This window comes from Bolinopsis microptera, chromosome 12 (assembly GCF_026151205.1).
Source record: "Bolinopsis microptera isolate Bmic1 chromosome 12, MBARI_Bmic_1.0, whole genome shotgun sequence".
Classification (NCBI taxonomy): Eukaryota; Metazoa; Ctenophora; class Tentaculata; order Lobata; family Bolinopsidae; genus Bolinopsis; species Bolinopsis microptera.
The window spans coordinates 12808524-12824191 of record NC_087083.1 but is presented as its reverse complement, the minus strand read 5'-3'; the positions used below and the strand labels follow the sequence as shown (position 1 = coordinate 12824191).

The window sequence follows — 15668 nt, the reverse complement described above, 5'->3', positions numbered from 1 at the left end:
TCTATCCCCAACCGCCACCTTCACCCCCTATTATCTACCTTGCACACTACTCCTACTCTTGTATACCCGCGCCGCCGCAACACCCCCCTATCCATTTCCCCCCCCTCACCTTCCCCTACCCCCTAGGAGACGGGTGGAGAGCAACTAGATCAAGTATAAACGTTCTACACAGTTTCCGTGAATATACCACCGTCAATATTGTTGTGCGATAAAAGTCATTTAAGAAAAGGGAGTGTGGCTTGCCTAAAAGCACAAACAATCGCGAGGGATAGTGTCGATTTTTGATCATAGGAAAGAACTATTTTGTAATCATTGATGTGAAGAAAAAAATGACAATTTTAAGTGAACAAAAACAGCAAATCCTGAATTAGATAACATACAGCAAATTAGGATTGCAGGGATCATACAAGAAATCAGAAAAACAGAGGAAAGAATGGTGAAATGATCATAAGCAATGAGAACAGCACAAATATCACCCACATTACTCTTATCCTAACTTCACAGAAGGGATCCAGTGCAGAACTTACTTGGGAGCTGATCATCTATCATCGGTTATATTCAAAGAAGATACAGAAGATTTTGCATCTTGGTGAGAAAGGCAACGTTACAGATAATTCACACACAGAAGAAGCAATCACTCTGACATTCAAGCAAAACATGAAAAAAGTCAGGAAACATGCAGCTTGCTAATTTGTGTACGGATAATTAAGGGCCAAAGGATAAATCCCATGGCATTTGGGACGGTGTATACAGGAGTATAATAAAAAACTGCGCACTGGAATTTTATGTTCAGGGAACAAATCCAAACGTAATTCCAGCCCCAATAGTCATTAAAAGTACTTAGGATGATACAACCTCACTAAAAGCTTTGAGCGTAACAATTTGAGAAACACTTAGTTTCTGATATCCAAGTGGGCCCGCAGAATGTAAAAGTTTCAAACTGAAAGCTAAAGCCAAACAGCGTGCTGAGTCCGGATGCAAATAGAAAAAAAACTTATTGTTTCGTTGATTACACCACAAGGCTGGAGGTAGGATTAAAACTACTTTTGAAACAAACAAGTGTACAGACTGCACAATATCCAGCCGTGAATCTAGGGAGATGACCACGTTTTTGCAGATTATTCAGATGATATCCTTCAAATTAGAGCTGATAATCAAGTTATCATAATCATTATCCAGAATTTAAGAGCCACGAAGGCAAGTTAGAGTTTTGTCGAGTTCCGAAATCAGCAACGCTTTCAGAAAAAATAACTCACAACTAGATTGTGATGTGTTTTTAGACGATATGCAAGCGATTTCACATATGTGACATAGAAGAAACGAATACCTATTATTACAACGTTATGTTCTTTGCCGGAGGTTAATCGAGGGCAACCGTTTATAACTTGAAGCTCATGACACGGCACAGAATAAAGTGAATATTTAGGGCCTTCATCTATTCAACAAATCAAACCCCCCTTTTCACACATAACACTATCAAAGAACTTGAGACACACAAACGAATAACGAAAATTGTTGTCAATAAGGGACAAAATAGAAAGAAGAAATAATGAGACGGAAGAGAGGATCACGTCATTTCAAATGAGAACCATCGTTACACCAAAAAAAAAACCAGGTCATTACAATCGTGGACAGAAAAACAACATACAAGTTTTTATAGCGGAGATGTTGATTGATAGCACATACCTAGATAAAGAGTAAGACAATCTGCAGCGGGAAAATGTACTTAGTACACCGTTAAATACAGCTGTGATACGTGACATCACAGACAGACTTTATGATTTGGAGAAATACAAGTTACAAAATATAGAGTGAACAGTCTGCTGTTAAGATACCCTTGTTAAATAACTCACAGAAACTTCTTCAGGAGCATTTACAGCTGACCATTGGTATAGTTTAAATATGAAGAATTAAGTACCTCCTCATCAGTACCTAAACCCATGTCTCGAGCTAGAGTTTTAACTGTCAATTTTGCTATGTTTTAACACAACCTGATACAATGTTAGAAGAGATGTAACGATTATTATCCCACTTCCTTTCCCCACCCTCACCACCTCCCCCCACTCCCCTTTTCACCACCCTTAATCCCCCCCCTTGGACCTCACTTTCCCCACACCCGCTTACCGACCTCCCCTTACCCTTTTCCACTATCCCTCTTGGGAGGAGCCTACTAGCTCAAGATATCAAACGTTCTAACACAGTTTTCGAATATACACACCGTCCAATAGTGTTTGTGGGCGATACAAAGTCATGTTAAAAGGGTGTGTGCTTGCGAAAAGCACCAAACAATCGCGAGGGAGAGTGCGATTTTTTTGATCATAGGAAAGAACTATTTTGAAATCATTGAAGTGAAGAAAAAAAATGACAGTTTTTAGTGAATCAAAACAGCAAAATCCTGAATTAGATGAACAACAGCATAGTTTATATTGTTGCAGGGATCCATACAAGAAATCAGAAAACAGAGGGAAAGAATGGTAAATTGATCAAAGCATTGAGAATAAGCACAAATACTCCCACTTTACAGCTTATCCTAACTACACGAAGGATCCAGTGGCAGAACTACCTGGGCCTGATCAGCATCAACGTATATTCAAAGAAGATACAGAAGATTTTTTGCATCTTGGTGAAAGTCAACGTTACAGATTTGCACACAGAATAAGCTTTCAAACTCTGGACTTTCAAGCAAAACATGATAAAGTCAGACATGCTGCTTGCTAATTTGGTGTACGGATAATAAGGGCCACTGTGATAAATCCAGGCAGTTTGGGACGGTGTATACCAGGATATTGATAAAAAACTGCGCACTGGAAGTTTGATGTTCAGGAAAATAATCCAAACGAAATACCAGCCCCAGATGTCATTTAAGAAGTACTTAGGATGAACAACCTCACTAAGAAGCAGTTTTGAAGCGTACAATTAGAGAAACACTTAGTTCTTATCAATGGGCCCGCAGGAACGGTAAAAGTGACATACAGATAGCTAAAGCAATAACAGCGTGCTGATTCGGATGCAAATAGAAAAAAACTTATTTTTCTTGATTACACCACAGCTGAGGTAGGATTAAAACTACTTTTGAAAAAACAAGTGTACAGCACCTGCACAATATCCAGCCGTGAATCTAGGGAGATGACACGTTGCAGATTAAATCAGATGCTCTCCTTCCACAAATTAGCTGATATCAAGTTATCATAATTATTATCCAGAATTTAAGAGGCACGATGGCAAGTTAGAGGTTTTGTCGATTACCGAAATCAGCAAACGCCTTTCATAAATAAGAACTTACATCGAGATTGTGATTTGTTTTTAGACTATATGCAAGCGATTTCACATTATGAAGACATTTGAAGGAACGAATACCTTTATGACCACGATTAAAGTTCTTTGCCGAGGTTAATCAGGGCAACCGTTTATATCTGGATACTCATGACAACGCACAGGATTATATGTGTATATTAGCATTAGTCATTTCATCTATTCAACAATCAAACCCCCGCCTTTTCAACCAATTACACTATCAAAGAACTTGAGAACACATACGATATATCGAAATATTTTGTCCAGTATTAAGGGACAAAATAGAAGAAAGAAATAATGGAGACGAGAAGAGGACACGTCTCATTCAAATGAAACCATCGGTACACAAAAACCAGGTCATTACATTCGTGGACAGAAACATCAACTACATGTTTTTTAATAGCGGAGATGTGATTTGTTAGGCACTTACCTAGAAAAGAGTAGACAATCTGCAGCGGGAAAATGTTCTTAGTACACCGTTTAAATACAGCTGTGATACGTGACATCACGACAGACTTTAATATTGGTAAATAAAAGTTACAAAATATAGGAGTGAAAAGTCTGCTGTTTAAGATATCCTTGTTATATAACTCACACACTCTTCAGGAAGAATGGCCGCTGTCCATAGGTATAGTTAAAAATGACGAATTAAGTGACTGCCTCATCTGTACCTAACCATGTCTCGAGCTAGAGTTTACAGTTCTATTTTGCTATGATTAACAACACCCGATATAATGTTAGAAGAGATGAACGATTATTATCCCCCCTCCACACCTTCCTTCCACCCCCGCATCTCTTTTCCCCTTTGAGGAGCTACTAGAACAAGATAATAAACGTTCGAACACAGTTTCGAATATACTCACCGTCAATATTGTTTGTGCGATAAAAGTCATGTTAGAAAGGGGAGGTGTGGCTTGCCGAAAAAGCACCAAACAATCGCGAGGGAAGTGCGATTTTTTGATCATAGGAAAGAACTATTTTGTAATACATTGAAGTGAAGAAAAAAAATGAACAAGTTTTTAGTGAAGCAAAACAGTAAAAGCCTGAAATTAGATGAACAACACGAAAAGTTAGGATTGCAGGATCATACAAGAAATCAGAAAAACAGAGGAAAGAATGGTGAAATTGATTCAGAAGCATTTAGAACACACAAAAATCTCCCTCATTACAGCTTATCCTAACTTCACGAAGGGATCCAGTGCCGAACTTTACCTTGAGCCTGATCAGCTATCATCCCGTTATATTCAAAGAAGATACAGAAGATTTTGCACTTGGTGGAAAGGCAACGTTACAGATTTTCACACAGCAGAAGCTTTCAACTCTGACTTCAAAGCAAAAAAAACAAAAAATTATGAAAAAAAAAAATAAAGTCAGGAACTGCTGCTTGCTATTTGTGTACGGAAATAAGGGCCACGTGGATAAAACCAAGGCAGTTGGGACGGTTTAATACAGATATTGATAAAAAACTGCGCACAGGAAGTTTTGTTTCAGGGAAATTAATCCATAACGTAATTCCATCAAAAAATCTGAACGCTCAATAGCATTGTCAATTGAAGTTACAAAATCAGAGCCATCACCTTAAATATAAAAATCTGATTGAATTAACGAGGTGAACCTAAGGTTGCTGGAAGGCTTGGCTGTAATTTCTACCACTTAAAGAGATCCGAGATCATACGTGTTACATATACTACACCTTAAAATTGGTTGTTACTACCAGACACTGTAAGAGTAAGACTGATAATTAGATAATGATAACGAAGTTATACTGCAGCCAATTAGAAATATTGGCTTTTACACTAATTAATTATTCTAGTTTTCAGCTGTATGAACACGCAAATATGCCACATGTGCTTAACTTCATGTTTCCCGCGGAGCAAAGTAACTACAGCACATTGTACACACGCACACACCCGCCTCTTCCACGCACACAGATAACCTAATTTACCATGCAGCGAATGATGTAGCAGGGTACCCTGTGCAAGAGGCGGTCACCTCCTGCCACGTTGCACATAACCCAGTGGCAAAACATGTCCGACGTACTACTACAGTAAGAGAGCTGTCCTCTGTTTATTTTGCCCGGCTGGAACCGCATTCGTGGCGGCAGCGGACGATTCTTTTTGGTCACGATTGCTTTTTACTGGTGCTGGCACTTGTTGTTTTAGCAGTGTTTGGTAAGTCGCGGAATTTTATTTAACGGAGATAATCCGTTAGAGCGATGAGAAGCTTTAGTAAAGTGCTGGATTGTATTTCATAATTGTATTTGTATCGTTTTGGTCAGTAAGAGTGTACAGTTTTACTTATTTATATTGGATATGATTATGTTCCGCCCGTGTACTGTGAATATTATGTGTCTTTTAATTACTCCTTGCTAACTAATTAAAAACTAGTTTCTCGACCCTGATCATTTCCTTCACTCTTGACTATAAATACCATAATGAGCCGCTACATCTGAAACTGTTTTTATTGGTCGGCTGCCGAGCAGTGAGCACACACAAGTTGTTTGATTAGGCTATGGTTATATTATCTAGGAATGTTTAAAGGTCATTATGTGTCCAAACAACTATAGAAGATTAGTCTGGTAGAAGAAGTCTACAGTACTGATAGCTCTCTTATATTAAGACGCAATGAAACTATATCATGTAGTTAAATGTTGCTTTAAACTACGTCTACACTCCTGATACTAAGTATGTAACTGGCCCCTGGCTGCTTATCTTAGATAACTTGTACACTGTACTTGTACACGTCTTGTACTGCAGCCTGGGGAAACAGCCAGGGCCGGTAAAAACTTACAATCTAAGGGGTAACCACCCAAAAAGTCTTAAAATCCCTCATTTTAGACGACATGTATCCGACGCTAGTGTTAATGTTGATAGTTGGGGCCTGGAGCAGAAGTGCTATCAGGCAGGAAGCAAACGAAGCGGACTACATGCCCAAACATGACACTAATTCAGGTAAACTATTATTATATTAGTTTATCAGTTAATTAAGTCTTTATATAGTTAAGTTATAGTTTAACTTCAACAATAAGCTCTTAAAAGCTTTTAGCTTCAGTACTGTGGCATTGTATTTGATGCCAGGTTTACAATTGGTTTCATATCAGGAATACATGATATGATAATGATAATTGATAATTGATTGTGATAATTTATTGTGCGGATAATTACCCTAATTATAAATCCATCAGAGGACTACGACCACGAGGCCTTCCTGGGACACGAGAAGAAAGTAGAGTTCGACAGTCTGTCTGCCAAAGAGGCTAAAGAGAGACTTCAAAGAATCATCCCATACCTTGATGAGGATGGGAATGGGTGTGTGTTCTTACTTTTGGGGTCGTCCACATATTACGGAATATCAGCCCAGGGGGGACGGGGGTTTCCAGATGATTCTAGTGTAATTTGGACACAAAAAATTGCGAAAAAGTGATTGTGTTATAACTAATAGTAATATGTGAACGGTCCCTTTTTGACGGTTTTTAGGTTTGGTGACTTTTAATGAGATGGTTGATTTCTGATTGTTTTCTTTGATTTCAGTCAGATATCAGAGGACGAACTCCACGATTGGATCAAGAAACAGCTCATGGCTTACATTATGGACGATGCAAGGTATGGATCTTATAATTAATGGTTAACAAACAATAAATTCACTGATGTAGCTAAGTAGAATTATAAATCCCTTTGATGTTTGAATTACCAATTATATCTAAATGTATCTAGATAAATTCTCAAAATAACAGTGAATACATTATCTCTTATACTTATACTTATACTTAAATATTTTTACAGAAGAAATTGGTTACTAATTAATTAACGAACAGGAACCTACACGATGGTAACGATGTTAACCACGACGGTTTTGTAAGCTGGAAAGAATACGTGGCGACCACGTATGGCTTGGGATTCGTAGATAACGAACAGCAGGCTCCTGAGGATGGAGAGTTTGATTACAGAGAAATGATTCTGAGAGACTACAACAAGTTTATCACTGCTGATGCTAATGGTGGGTTTTGGTTCACAATTTTTTATATGTTTTTAAGTTTTACTGCAACTTAAGTGATCTGTTTAGTGATGATTGTTTAACTCTGGTAATCATGCATTCAGTTAGTACTCAGTTAACATGACTACAGGTTCCGGGTATGAGGCCGATATTAAAGCTCTATGATTTGAAATGGTTTTGAAAGAGGCACACAAAACTCCGCACGTTTTCTTAATAACGTGCATTATTTTCAGGAGACCAGTTCTTATCCTTAGACGAGATGGCAGCATTCATACATCCCGAGGAGTTCCATCACACTAGAGACCTCGCTATACAGGAGAACTTCAATGTAAGTCTAATATTAGAGGCTGGGGTAATATTCCATTTTAATGACTTGATCCATCCATATCTTGGGATTTCTGGGATAAACTTATCTCAGAAATCCAAAGATGAAGATTGGTCAAGTTTTGATGATCTTCCAATCCATTTTCGATGATTAATTGTTTCGGATAAAGTTAGCCGTATGTTCTTGTTTGAGACTCATAACTGCCCATTGGTATGCAATTTTCCAGACCGAATTGTTGATCTAGGAATCTATTTGCATCTTACAAATCACTGATGGTTTTTATCTTTCAGGATTTGGATACAAACAAGGATGGCTTTGTCTCAGTTGAGGAGTATATTACTGATCTGCTAGCTGATGAAGAAGGTAACTGTTCATTTTTAATATTTTAAAGAGTGCAATATTCCACCTAACGTGATAAACTACTTTTGAGAGGAAGAAGGCACGACATCGATTCGAAAGCTAAGATCCACTTCCTGTAACAAAATGTTTTTCAGACGAACACGTTAACAAGCCAGAATGGATAGAGATAGAAAAACGAAACTTCCTTCAACACCGAGACCTCAACGGAGACGGAAGCGTAGATATCGACGAGCTCCGAGAATGGCTCCATCCAAACGGAGTACCTCCCGCCTTAGCTGAGGCTAAACATCTTATAGCTCTTAGTGATAAAGATAAAGATGGGTTTTTGACGACGGCGGAGATAGTTAATAACTTTAGGGTGTTTGTGGGGAGTCAGGCTACGGATTATGGCAGGATGCTTCATAATGAGTTGTGAGGATGGAAATCTAGTGGATAATTAATGGGAAAATGATCCTTCTTTTGGACACGAAAGTTCCATCTTTTGAATTTGTGCAGAAATTTTTATATTTTTTAGCAGGACTGAAGTGATAAAAGAATAAATTTGTTTCGAATTTAAACTACCAGAGAAATGTTTGTAGAGCCAGAGGCGTGGCCGAAAGTCAGGATATCAAAGACTTACAGATTTTATCGTGCCATTTCATCTTTATACTATTCATGAGCAGCATTATTCATGGTGCCAATTTATTGCATTGAATGTATTTGTACAGGTGTTTTTTATATGTTTCCATTTTTCAAAAAGAATTCCGTGTTTTTATGATAAAATTAAAAATAAACGCACATAAGATCGCTCAACTTAAAAAGGAGATCCAATTGTAGACATAGTAGCAACCAAGAGTAAGCTAGGCAATACAAGATTAAGGCCAGAGGGGGGGGGGGGGGGGGGGGGGGGGGGGGTAAGGGGTCAAAAAATTCTACCAAAATATTATTTTCTAAATCGATTTAATTTTTAATGACAAAAACATTGCCGCTATTCACATATTTGTAGCTGATTAACTTTATTTTATAATTGAGGTTAACCGATTTTCACAAAAATGACTATACAACATTGAGGTTAATAAAATTGAGGTTAATATTTTATTACACGCCATAATTTTTTGTTATTTCGGTCAGCAAATGTAAACTCTAAATTTTAGGTTCATAATTATCAGAAAAAGTAATATCCAAACGTGATTAAATGAGGTTAACCTCGTCTTTTAGATATAGCGAGAATAGATCAAATGATAGAGTTATTATTTTCATGGTAAGTTTACGGTATACATATTTCTAAATAGATGACGTGTTGATTGACTTTCTTTTATCTTGGGAAAATGAAAAAAATGAGGTTAACCATCACATTTTGGTACCGTAGGGAATATACATACGATTCTTACTTATGTTATGTACCACAATATCGAAGTGAGGTATCTATTGGTATCACGATGCCTACAACTATAATCACGTGACAAAGGTGATTTGAACTGACCATATTTTAGTAGAAGATTTTACCCGTAAATGGCTAAAAAATGAGGTTAACCTCTCATTTTTTGAATATCTGACCAGTCAATTACATGTTAACCTCAAAAACTTAATCGTTATACTGTGCGAATGTTTTACTACATATATAATAACATATTGATAAACCAATCCCAGAGTTATATGGTCTAAAGCGAGGTTAACAACCAAATTTTAAGCAGTTAGTGTTTACAGGAAGTCTTGGTTAACCTCATTTTTTACAATACAAGGACATTAACTACTGAAAGTGGCTAAAATCATTTAGGGGACGGCCAGGTCTGATCAAGCAAACGTTATTAAGTGTATAAAAAGTCCTAACTAACGAACTGTGATACATTCCAGTGAATATTCAAAATTTTGAAAACACTAAAATGCATTTATCTCAAAACACACTTTTGTGGTTTTCAATTCCTTAGTTGAGAAAACCAGCCACCCCCTGATATTGAGATTTGGTACAGTGGTTCCTTGGACAACTATCTAGATATCTGGTGCAGCGATTTTTTTTATTTGACTCAGTTCTCGAATTATGAGGTTAACCAATTAAATTTTTCGAATTTTTGACCTGGTTAACCTCATAATTTGAAAACAGAGTCAAATAAAAAAAAATCGCTGCACCAGATGTGAGGATAATTGTCCAAGGAACCACTGTACCAAACCTCAAGATCAGGGATTGGCCGGTTTTCTCAACTAAGGAATCGAAAGGTCAAAAAAGTTACAGCCGTTTAAAGTTCCAGTTTAACATGTAATTACAGGTAAACCTCAAAATTGAGCGCGCGATATCTCAGAAGCGCAAGGTCAGATTTTGATCCGGTTTTTTTCTTTTTGTTTGTCTCCAGTAGCTATTATCAAATATGCAAAAACTACAAAAGTGCCATTTACCCCCCCCCCCCCTCTGGCCTTAAACTAGGCTATACAAGAGTAAGCTAGGCTTTACCTGGGGACCCCAGGCTATTATGTTGACAAACAATAGAGATTCGGCGGAATGACAGGCTGAGCGCCGCCCAGTAAGCTAGGCTATACAATCTTTGGATTCCAATGCTCTCCGTAAATCAGGATTTTGATCCATTGGATGGAAAGTAAGACTGGAAGGTAAATATTATTGTTTCTATTGTTGATTAAAAAAATGGGACACTTCTCTTCTCATTTCATCAAAAATAAATTCAAAACATAACACATAGTACACGTGTACAACAATAATTTTTACATTATAACTCTCAAATTACTAGAACCCGCTAGAACTTTCATAGTGTTTTAAATTTTTCAACAAAACCAGAACAAATTCTTACATAATTCATTAAAGTAGTGCGAGCAGAAATTCTAACATTTTTTCAAAAATGTCGTAAAAATGTGACTGGGTTTTTAGCAGAACATGCATTTATAATCACAATAAACTCATATAATAAGCCTATAAAATATAACTTTATAATGTTTACTGTTTGGTTGTGTCATGCAAGTACAAAGAATGAACAACTATCATCTTAGAATGGCCACTTAATGGAGCGTTAATAAAATGTAAGTCAAATCTATCAAAAATGCTCCACATCATGCAAACGTCTGAGGTGCTAAGTACTGTGGGGTTGTGAACACGCTGCGACCCCTTTTGATCGCGCGCGGCGGCCGGCCGGATTTAGGTGTGCGGATACAGCCAATATCTTATATCAGTATCAACGAAATTAATACAGCATTTTTGTTAATGCTGTGGTCCGTGTTGTTATTTGAAGTTGACATTTAAACTATTCACTGATCTCCGGGACCAACAACGCAATCATCACCCGTTTCAACAGGTGTGATCAACCTAAATAATAATAATAATAATCAGCACCTGTTATAGTGTACATTACATAACCACTGGAGTGACCATCACAGATCACACCATTAAAATAGAAAATAAATCTCAGAATTCTCTTTGTGTTTATTTAAACATGCCGTATAAAGCAAGCACGATGATCACTACGATAATTAATCCGATAACAAACATCATGGCTTTGTTCTGTATCACTCGTCGGTACATGTTGTTCAGGAGGCGGGAACTTTGTGTTAGTGTACTGTCTACGTTATTCAACCTGAGTAAGTTGTTATTTAATTAATTAATTAATTAAAGTTGTTATTTTATTGATTGTTTTGTCAATTAACTAGTTAATGATCTATCGATTACTTAGCTATGTGCATTATTTCTAGCAGATGGTTTATTGAAATCTAAAGCTTAAAGTTAATCTACGCTTAATCCCGGAAAGGGCCAAAATTAATGTCGTGGATATTAAATAAATTAATATATTGTATTAGTTAAACCTGTTTCTAGCGTTATTTATCTTCTCCCTATCTTGAGCGAGGTTGTTCAGCACGTTTTGTCCGATCTCTTCCGTCTCCATGGCCATACGATAACTGCAATAAGAAGATGTTAACTGAGATTTAACAATACTCATTAAATATAATTATCTGTCATTAGACCGATATTTTACAGTTTAAACAGTACATATATCTGGTAAATCCAGGTGTTCACTCCTTCATTTTTAATATCACATTTTGATAATTCGGTGTGTTCAACGCTAAATTGTTTAAAATATGTGTCCCCTCCGGGTCCTCTCCAAAGTTATAAGATTACTAAAATTACTAAAGTTACTAAATTAACCAACGTAACTAAGTTACTAAAGACTAACCCATCCTCGAGACGTTTAGATGATCTCTCCAGTTTCTCCGAGTTGTTTGTCATCGTGTTTTTGTGTTCATTTCCGAGCAGCTCATTTCTCTGCTCAGACTCGTCAGTGTATGAGAGCTGAAATAAACAGGTACATTTAATTAATTACCTAATCACCTGATTAAATGTTTAACTTTCCTGGATCTTTTGCTCAAAGTTCAAATTTAATATTGCGCTACCGGATAACTTTGTTTCTCAATAGTTTAAAGAAGTGTCCAAGCAAACATTTACTGGGCTGCTCAAGAGAAAGCCCACAGGAAGGGTAGGGGAAGAGGCGTGGAAGAGCTGCGCCAGCTATAAGTATAGCAGAGCTTAAACTCACGAATATCATGCAATCCACACGTACACACACCACAATTACACACGGTAGACACGGTAGACACTATATAGACACACGTGTGTAACATACCTCACCACCACCGACATCCCGGTATGTCATCTGACGGGACTTACAGTCAATATCATGTTATTTTACAGTCAATATTTTAATGTTCTTTAGATTTTAATATATGCTACTGAATTTAAGAACGTTTGGTTTGCTTGCTTCCACGTTTGGTTGGGTTGCACGGCTCTGACCAATTAATGCGAAGCCACGCACCCAAACCTAGAACCAAACCTGCACGTAAGTCTAACATTGTTCTGATATTTTAGGTGAGTTTCCCTTTCTTATTAAAACTACAATAGTAGTTGTGTTAGACGTCCTGACTGATGTCTGAAAGTCTTATTACAGTAAATACGGGATTATTGGAACGGAAACGACGAGATCTTTTCTTCAAATAATTTTAACCACACAAAATAGTACACTTAGAGCCACTCTTCACGAATGTGAGTGTAGGAGTAGCAGCATACGTTATCAAATACAATTTTGAGTAGAATTGTTTGTCGGCTGTATAATACCCACGGCGCATTTTAAAGTTTTGTTTCCTTTTCGTATCGCATCCCTTTGCAAGGATCAAATAACTCCTGTATTAAATACAGCAGGGCTATGACTGCGTTCAAATCTCTTTTAGATACTAGATAGCTTGTATCATTTTGTACTTCGTGACTTCGAAATCGGGGTCACGTTCTTATAGGGCTAAAATCACAACTTATGTATATTGTACACTAGCAGTTCACGTGAAATTGATTACGTTATTTAAATTAAGTGGCTTAGTCGGTTAATCTGCTTGTCTACTGGCCCTGACGCTGCGAGTTCGAATCCCAGTTGGGCCAAGATTTCAAAATTGATGAGCAGCCGTCACTCACCAAACCATGGGGTGAATGGTAGTGGCTCTCATTAGAGCTGCGAAAATAACACGAGTGCATATGCCTGGGGTTGCGTCCCGACTATGCTGCGGGGAAATCTGTACCGAAAGGACCGTGACCGCACCGCAAAAGAAAAGGAGATCGGCCCCTCGATCCTAGCTTGCTAGGTTCGCCATTGTTGTTATTTAAATTAAGCATGTAAATTAAGATGATAATAATATTTAGCTGAATAGCCCGGGATTTGGACCTTTTTATGCTAAAAGAATTCACAGCTAAATATAGTACATTAGCTAAATAGTTCGTTAGGCTTCAACTTCTGGAATCGTTCATCTTTTTATTGAAAATACCGAAATTGAATGTCTGCTTACATAATTATTGTATGTATATGTTAAGTTGCTGGCATGTAAGAGCGATCCCTAAAAAGGAAAGGGTCGGGGGGAAATAACTAAGAAAAGGCGTCCTACGGATGCCACAAAAAGGCCCTGAATCAGTCATAGATCAACAATGAGGCAGTAAGACCCTTCAGTCCGTGAAAAATGCATGCCAATAAGATCATGCAACGTGGAATTTGGAATTTCAATAAAAATATCTGCTTAAAATCATGATTCCTCACGTCTTCCTCAACATTAGCACTTAAAAACAGTTCACTCCGTCGCAACACCTGTTCAGGACACTATTGATACTATCCTCTGGGAAGCAGTGCACGGTTCTAGTTGATAGCTGGTAGCCCAGTAGAGAACTTATACCGTGTAAATTCAAGAACATTATTATATGTATCTTTTCTTAAGTAACCACGTGATACCCCCGCCAGTAACTACACGTCGACATTAGGGACAACTATAGATGTAGATTCTGGTTGGGAGGAGAGGCAATCAGGGATTCTGTGTTTTGATTGGTCAATAGTGGAAGCTGATTGGTTAATTGCTGCCACGTGTCAAAAGAGTTTGCCTCCCCTCCCCACCAGAATCTACGTCTATAAAGCTGATTAATTTTTCCGAAGTGTGACCACATGTTTAAAGGAATGCATGTCCCCTTCCCCCATCCCTCCCCAAACTCTCATCGTTGTGCTAATTTAGCTGTGGGAGTTGTAACCGCATGGCATGTGCCATTGTGTCACAAACTTGCTGAAATATGTGGCCACACCATGGTTACAATCTAAAGGAATGTCATGCCTATCAAACACTCAGGGTGTTCAAAAATGAGAAATATTTACAATCACACACGAACACGGTTAGACATACCCTAGCTTTTCTCAGATTCTTGACGTGGGTTTCGTAGTCCCGTTTGTAGTTCACCACATTCATCGTGATCTAGGATGAATAGTGAGCCGTGAGGTTGAGAGTTGCAGGTTTTAGTCTGCTGCAAAGTATGAAGGGATTGGAAAAACAATCGTTATGGTGCCATCATTATCATAATATTTCGTTTCGCGAAACAAACCCCTTGCAAAACATCGTGCTCCACTATTATAAAATAACGAAATATATGAAAAACCTGTCTGCGCTGATCTCCGGTTGCAGCGTGACTCTCAACCTCTATTTGGTCTATTAAATCTTTAGCTTCCTCCAGCAATCCCTCAACCTCCCCAACCTGTAGTGATGATGTAGTTGGTTGTCAAACTATTGATTCTGTCACGTGGCAGAAAAGTGATGTTGTGGTAAAATTTTAGGGTATGTCAATGTTGTGATTAAAAACGTTAAAATGTGAAGGATTTTCGTGTTGTAAGGCTGTATAGTGTATATTATCTGAACACATGAAATAAATGAAAGATACACAACTGACCATGTCATGTTTGTCTTTGCCAAATAAACTTGGTATTCGTCCTATTTTAGCTGTGATGTCAGCTGACAGCTCACTATAGTCCGCCTCGAATTGGGTAGCGTTGGACATACTTCCGTTATCTTCTTTACATTCGACCTAGCTAAATGATAATACCATTAATAGCGAACGATAGGAGAAAAACAGTTAGTTTGTAGCATGAAATAACGTTTAAGTGCGCCACATTCCCGATTAAGTACCTAACATTGTTGAATATAATTATACTGCCAGTGTTTTGAAATTGAGCGTTGGAATTCAGCAAAATAATAAAGCACATAAATTCCCGGTACGCTTACACTGCCTTGCTACCAATCCATTAGGTCACGGCGCGTGCCGTTAAAATTATTAAGTAGACCTTGGTTTGCGAGTTACGTAAGCAAAGTTCAGACGTTCCAATTTGGAGTTATCTTCAAGAAAAGACAATAAAGCACTGATCAATAAGGTCGTTGC

At 37.8% G+C, this 15668-nt stretch overlaps 3 protein-coding genes across 3 annotated transcripts in view; 1 reads left to right on the top strand and 2 right to left on the bottom strand.

Annotated features, from left to right (window-relative positions):
- Positions 1 to 15668, bottom strand: part of LOC134824344 (NAD(P) transhydrogenase, mitochondrial-like) — a 1149555-nt gene that overhangs the window by 63934 nt on the left and 1069953 nt on the right. The gene's annotated exons all lie outside the window — the stretch shown is intronic.
- LOC134824032 (calumenin-like) lies at positions 6115 to 8706 on the top strand. Its single transcript, XM_063835683.1, has 7 exons — positions 6115 to 6245; positions 6479 to 6602; positions 6825 to 6896; positions 7109 to 7290; positions 7521 to 7615; positions 7903 to 7975; positions 8107 to 8706. The coding sequence occupies exons 1-7, from the start codon at positions 6137 to 6139 to the stop codon at positions 8385 to 8387; spliced, it is 936 nt and encodes a 311-aa protein (XP_063691753.1). The 5' UTR covers positions 6115 to 6136; the 3' UTR covers positions 8388 to 8706.
- LOC134824326 (vesicle transport through interaction with t-SNAREs homolog 1A-like) lies at positions 10779 to 15321 on the bottom strand. Its single transcript, XM_063836204.1, has 6 exons — positions 15183 to 15321; positions 14895 to 14990; positions 14645 to 14713; positions 12121 to 12236; positions 11753 to 11845; positions 10779 to 11526 (listed from the first exon to the last, which is right to left on the bottom strand). The coding sequence occupies exons 1-6, from the start codon at positions 15288 to 15290 to the stop codon at positions 11376 to 11378; spliced, it is 633 nt and encodes a 210-aa protein (XP_063692274.1). The 5' UTR covers positions 15291 to 15321; the 3' UTR covers positions 10779 to 11375.